The sequence below is a fragment of the Citrus sinensis genome, chromosome 8 (assembly GCF_022201045.2).
Source record: "Citrus sinensis cultivar Valencia sweet orange chromosome 8, DVS_A1.0, whole genome shotgun sequence".
NCBI classification, from domain to species: Eukaryota; Viridiplantae; Streptophyta; class Magnoliopsida; order Sapindales; family Rutaceae; genus Citrus; species Citrus sinensis.
This window is the reverse complement of record NC_068563.1, coordinates 25,750,053-25,756,690: the sequence shown is the minus strand read 5'-3', so window position 1 is coordinate 25,756,690 and position 6,638 is coordinate 25,750,053. Positions and strand designations below refer to the sequence as shown.

The 6,638-nt window shown below is 28.8% G+C and overlaps 1 protein-coding gene across 5 annotated transcripts; it reads right to left on the bottom strand.

The window, feature by feature from the left end:
- Positions 1-1,974: 1,974 nt before the first annotated feature.
- Positions 1,975-4,684, bottom strand: LOC102617511 (K(+) efflux antiporter 5-like). 5 transcript variants are annotated; one of them, XR_008051294.1, is made up of 5 exons: positions 4,109-4,682; positions 3,795-3,872; positions 2,963-3,034; positions 2,777-2,860; positions 1,975-2,316 (listed from the first exon to the last, which is right to left on the bottom strand). XR_008051294.1 is itself a non-coding variant. In XM_025100937.2 (5 exons), exons 1-5 carry the CDS (start codon positions 3,992-3,994, stop codon positions 2,173-2,175), a joined length of 396 nt encoding a protein of 131 aa, XP_024956705.1. In that variant the 5' UTR covers positions 3,995-4,684; the 3' UTR covers positions 1,975-2,172. The 5 variants fall into 5 exon arrangements, 4 of the variants coding, with proteins under 4 accessions (XP_024956705.1, XP_006484976.1, XP_006484978.1 ...); XM_025100937.2 differs by having other exon boundaries at positions 3,977-4,684; XM_006484913.4 differs by having other exon boundaries at positions 4,201-4,682.
- Between the last annotated feature and the right edge of the window lie 1,954 nt (positions 4,685-6,638).

The following is a 6,638-nucleotide window of genomic DNA, read 5'->3' as shown; positions in this document are numbered from 1 at the left end:
TTTAGTTAAACTTTCTCCTTTATTGGTACATGATTTTCAACTAATGATTTCACTAGTTTTGTATTGAATATTCTTATTATTTATGTGAGAATTTAATAAATTAGGTTCGATACCAAATTTACTTTTATATTTAGTTAGATTAGTCCCATATTTTAGTTAAACTTTCTCACATATGGGTTCAAATATTTAGTTAATTAGTTTACTACTTTTGTGTTTTAAGTTCCTTTTATTTCAGTAAATATCAACTTACTGAAATCTATTAATTCAATTTTCTATAAACTACAATCAACATTGTAAGGTACAAAAATTAGGAACTTACCTAATCTAATTTTGTTGGAACATTTTTTTTTCTCTTTTTGATCTTCTTGAGTTCATGAGATTTCTTAAACTCAACTTATTTATACGTGATCTTTTGATCATTATAGATATGTCTATTTTATTATTCAAATTAATTGTACTCATTTTCTTTCGAAAATGGATTCTTTGATTTCTCATCAAATCAACCAAAATTTCATTTTTAACAATCGCATATGCAATTTGCACAACTCAAATTTTTATGATAATACAAATTATTTATTTATTATATGATTATCCCAGGAACAATGAAAATTAATTTTTATATTAAAATTTTAAGATTTACAAATTAGTATTTATTTTAAATCCAATTCGGGTGAGTCATCATTTAATTTGTCTTTAATTAATGATTTAAGCACAGCAAATGCAATTCAAAGAAAACAATATTTTGTAAAAAAAAAACACATTAGAAAATCAATGCAATCAAGAAAAAAAAAAAAGAAAACATATTAAAACATTAATTATCATGAAAGCATGGGGGTTTACATGATCATTTTTCAAAATTTGAGGGTGTAGATATCCATTTCCCTAAATTATTTAATTCTAGGTGATGCATTAAAATTATAGTTGTCTAGTTACATTGTTAATTTAGTTAAGGGTACAATACAATGTCAACAACAACTATTTTAATAAAACCTAACAAAATTATGCTTTATATTATTAAAAGTTTAATTTATATAAAATTGTCCCTTGTTGACTTGAACGAATGGTTTTCAATTGAGGTCAAAAAATAAAATCAGATTATACACACTTTAGAAAAACACATCAGTTAGATTACATATGTAAACATTATTAAAACTTTTATTATCATAAAAAATAATATCGTATACACTATACACATATCTCATAAAAATATATAATATCGTAAAAAATATCATAAGTTGAATTTAGTTTAATCCTAGTAATAATGACAATAATAACAGTTGTTAACAATATGAAAAAAAATGAAGATTACCTCCTATTGTTTAGAGAAACTAAAATCCCTCTCGTGTTTTAAAATAGGTCCAAAATCCTCTGTAGTTATAATAATGTTAGCTTTATGTATCATTGCACTATTCTACAAATAGTCTTGATGTTAGCCATAAAATTTAAATATTTTTAGAATATAAACAAAGTGAAATGACTTATATAGCCCTAATGATTAAACAAATTTAATAATAAATTATAAATTATGGGGAAAAATTACTTCACACACACACACCACTACAAGAAAACGGGCAATAGATAACAGGAAATAACTATCATAAAAGGGGGTGTATGACATATAGTTCATCTGTCATCTATGTCACTGTCATTAATTTATTACAGAATATTTTCTGTCATGAATTTATGATAGCATTTCATAATCATAGATCTGTCACATAATATTTTAATGTAAAAAAAATAATTAAATTAAAAATTAAATTTATTTAAATTTTCGCACCATTTTTTTTAGTTTTTTAGTGAGAAATTCAATTATTATTTGAAAATTTATTATTCAATTTTGGCGGGAAATTATTTATGATAGAATCTATGATGGCTTTTCCATCATAAAGTTTTGATTTTTTTTTCTAAAATTATATTATAATTTATTAATGAATTCCTGTTTACAAATTTAATTAATTAATAAAACAAATATCATAAAAAAATTAATATCAATTAACATTCATTCAATCCAAAAATTAATTTAAAAAGAAATACATCTAATATCCAATGTGATCTCCACCAATACATAGTAAAACATCCCAAATTGAAAAAACCATCCCAAAATATAAAATTGCAGTCAAATTCCAATCAAACTCTAAGAAAAGCAATAAGAATTCTGGCCACCAAGCCAAGTTACCCAACAAAACTTCCAAAGATTAATGCAAGTATTCCAATAATAAGATTTCTAGCAAGACTTCCTGTAAAAAATTCCAGCAACAATATCATCTTCCGATAGCACTCTAAACGAAAATTGAAACTTACAAAGCAACCTGCAAGCTTCATGTGAACAAAATTGATTCAAACACCAAGCAGAATAAGGAAAATTAAGAGGCTGTAATACATGTGGGCATCAAATATAGTAATCTATTTGATTTAAACTGATTTCACTTTTATGGAATGAGCAAAATGTACATACTCAATGGATTAAAATTACTTTTGGTGAATGGGAATTCATCAAATCAGCAAGCTAGCTAAAAATGCAAAGGAAGCCACAACAATAGACCAGTGTGAGGAGACAAAAATAAATCATAAATTCATAAAAAGCAATGGCATCCAGATCCAGCTGAACTGATCAACCAATGAAAAGGAAACCAAACAACCAACAACACTAATTCTAGGCCTGTAACCTGCCTACGTATTGAAAATAGTAAATAGTCCAAGTTTAACATCAATTTTGACAAGAAACACAGCAAACATAAATTCTAACAAAAACCAAATCAGAGGCTAAGCAACATACTGCAGCCGTTATGCCACACAAGAACATAAATATTGCAATTTGCAGTAGCCCTCCAAGAACAGCGACATGTCCCACTGCTTTTAACTGCATTGATGATGAATTATGGAATTGGAACAGATTTTATGAACAAAGAAGGAAAATGTTGTCAATAATTATCATACACTTTCCAAGCACAGAATCATGTACCTTTGTAAAAGAAAACTCTAGCCCCAAAGCAAAAAGAAGGAAGACAACACCAAATTGTGCAAAAGTTTCAACCTATTATGAATGAAACAAAAAGGAACTTGTTACCTGGAATAATGATTGCAAAATAAACAGAAGAACAAATACACCACAAGAATCTCTACCAGATAATAACTAATAGTAGTTTACTGAATATCTACCAATTCACCTAGGCTTAATGAGCTAAATGAAAAACTTTTCATCAGAAAGTTAATATCATAATGAGGGATTGATAGTTAAAAAAATGGAAAAGTTAAAGAGGAACATACTGTTTTTTGAGGCTAGGTTTTCTTTAAAATCTCTTGATGTGAAAGTTCTCAGCTTTCACAATAAAAAACTAAATTTTGCAGTGAAGTATTGTTGGACCGATTACCATAGGTTTTATCAAATCAGAACTAAAGCAGTACCACAACCATTCTCCAATTAATTTACTCACTCATCATTATATCACCTTTATGCATCCTTTTATATTCATCCAGTCTACGTCCAAGAAAATCCTATCAAAATAGCCAATGAACTAAGTGTCCCCGTACACATTACCAACTGGCCATTATTTATTTGTTTATTTTCTTTAGCAGTAACTAGAATACTATAGCTAGAAGAAGAAATAATCAGAGTGCCAATGCACAAACTACAGAATATACATTGTACACCAAGAAATTGATTAACTGAACTATTTACAATCCTGAAATAACCCAAGGTCAAGAAACGACTAAATATGCTTCAAAACCTGAATCTTACTAGTCCATGTCCATAAATTGTAAGCGAATATCATTAATATATTTTTAAACAGTACCTGTGAAATAAGTGTTCCAATTGTAACTTGACCATGAAGAGCATTATTGATGCTCTGTTCTACCAAAAATTTCACCACCTAGCACAGGTAACAGGAAAAGCATGAACCAGATAGAAATTCACAATTGGAAGCCAAGATGAAAAGAGGAATTTGATTGTCAAAAAAATGGTGAAGAAGAATACCACTGCAGTTGATGACATATATTACTGGTTTTTTTTTTTTTTTACAAAGAGGCTTTATAATATATATAAAAAAATTGAAATAGAAAAAAACTAGAAAATAAAAAAACAAAGCAAAATAAAACAACCAAAAACCTAAATCCCCAAATAACCAAATTGCCTCCCTCAGCCGCCCTCTCTCGCATGCGAAACAATAGCCAAAAACCTAAATCCCCAAAATCACTCACCCTACCATCCGTGAAGCAACAACAAACAACAAGCAACAGCCACACCTTCACTGCCTCACACACCCAAACAACAATTACAGCCATCACCCATCAACAACCCAGCAGCACGCGATGCAGTAGCGACCCAACAGCATCAGCAACGCGACGTAGCAGCAGCCACTCCCACACGACGTACCAGCAGCCACTCCCACATGACGTAGAATCAACCACTCGAACCCCGCGCGACACAGCAGCAACAAACCCAACATTTTAATACTACTAGCAAAATGGTGCCGACAGCAACGGGCTACAATTTTTAAACAACATTGCCGGCATAGTTACAATATAATTGAATGGCGGCGAAAGGATGGTGTTTTGCTCGATCGATTGAGTGCAAGGTTGATTTCTAGGGTTTGGCCGTGAGAGATTGATGAGTGTTTGGGTGTGAGTGTTGGTGATTTTGGGGCTTGGTGGGTCAAGACAATAGTGTTTTTCTTTTCTCTTTTTTTTTTTTTTTCATTTTTGAATTATTAAAATGCACCCTTTTGTTTTTTTTAAATAAAATAAAATATTAAACTTTAGGTCAAACATAGTCAAAGTAAATTTTTTATCATAATTTCTTGACAGAGAAATTTTTTTATCACGATTCTATTATAAATTTGTGATAAACAATAATTATATCACAAAACCATCATAAATTTGTGATAGAAAATAATATTGTTACAAAATCATCATTAATTCATGATAGATTGAAAATTCTATCACGAGTCTGTCATACTATTATGATATAAGTTGAATATCTCATAAATTGTTTGTCACCTATTACTTGTTTTCTTGTAGTGCACACACACACATCGGTCATATACCCAAATGTTATTCCAATTTAAATGGGTAATTTACAACTATTAGGAATATTTATGACATTTCCTTACTTGTAATTTTTCTCTATAATTTACAATTCATTATAAAACAAAAATTTATCAATAAAGGTATATAAATTATTTTATTTTATTTGTATTTTCAAAAATATTTAAATTCTATGGCTAAAATTAAGATTATAGTAGAATAGTAAAATGATATATAAAGCTAACTTTGTTATAACTTTAAGGGATTTAGACATACCTTAAAATATAAGGGAGTAGCAAGAAGTAATTCTCATTTTCCCTTAACTACCATTAACTATAGTACTAGTAATAACACAAGATCAAATATGTTACATGCAATAATTTAATAATGTAGCAAAAAATTATTAAACAAAGTATGGAATAATTTAATTAATTTATGATAAATTTGTATGAAGTAATTTGTGTAAGAGAATCTTTGCTAGTATAATCCAAATATCAAATATATGGCACATTATATATGCCTTGTATATAGTACAAATTTATACCATTAATACTAGTCACTAGTACAACTAATATTGAAAATAACAATATTTGATGATTAATTAAGATATTTGGTACTCTGAATAATTATAATTATTTGAAAACTATTCAATAGTTAGATGGAAAATAAGAAAACAAAATTTGATCTACACTAATATAAATATTATTCTCATTAATACAGACATTACATATATAAAGTAAATTTTTCAGCCGTAAGAAAATACAATTGAAGATTTAGAATGTTTATTGACTCAATCTACAAGATACAACACTCAAAAACACGAATCAAGACCAAGAATAGTGAAATGGAAACAATTGACACAAGATTATGAGGTTCGGCCAAGGCGGCTTCCTTCCTCGTGAAGGACAAAACAAAACAATCTCTATTGACTTCCAGAGATCAAAATACAATATCATAGTATAAGTTACAAGCTCTCATATATATATGAACCCCTCTCTCTTACACTCCAAGGCTTTACCCTGTATGACTATCCACCTAATATATGAGACCTGAAAAGACGCCAACGCGTTCTAGGTTTCTTGAAACAAACACACAAGTGTCCTGCCACTCAAAAGCTGTACTACTGTTAGGAAAGCTATCGTGATGATCATGTACTCCATTGTTTTATAATAATCATTGGATCTACTTTCTTCTTTGACATTGACTATTTATACATACTGTAATTTTGCTAGTGTATATACTTGACTCTTTTTGTAATCAATGTATAAATAATATAGCTTCTTGAGTGTTCACATGATTGAAAGCCATTCAATATTTCTTTGTCTCAATTCTCTTTCTCTAGATTTTACAGTTACCACTGACATGCATGCAATGGGAGCTATCCACCTAATACCGTCACTTTCTAGAATCGCTTTCTAAAATTAGTATATATAATATAATCATTTTCAAGTGCCGGTGCTTGTAATTTTATTTTTGAATGAACTATAAAATTGTGTAGTTTAAGAGAGTTAAAACTAATTCTCTTAAAACACATCTACGTGAAAAAAAATAAAGACATATGCACTAGAGAAAAGCTATATACACATATACATAAATATAATCATTTTTAGTTG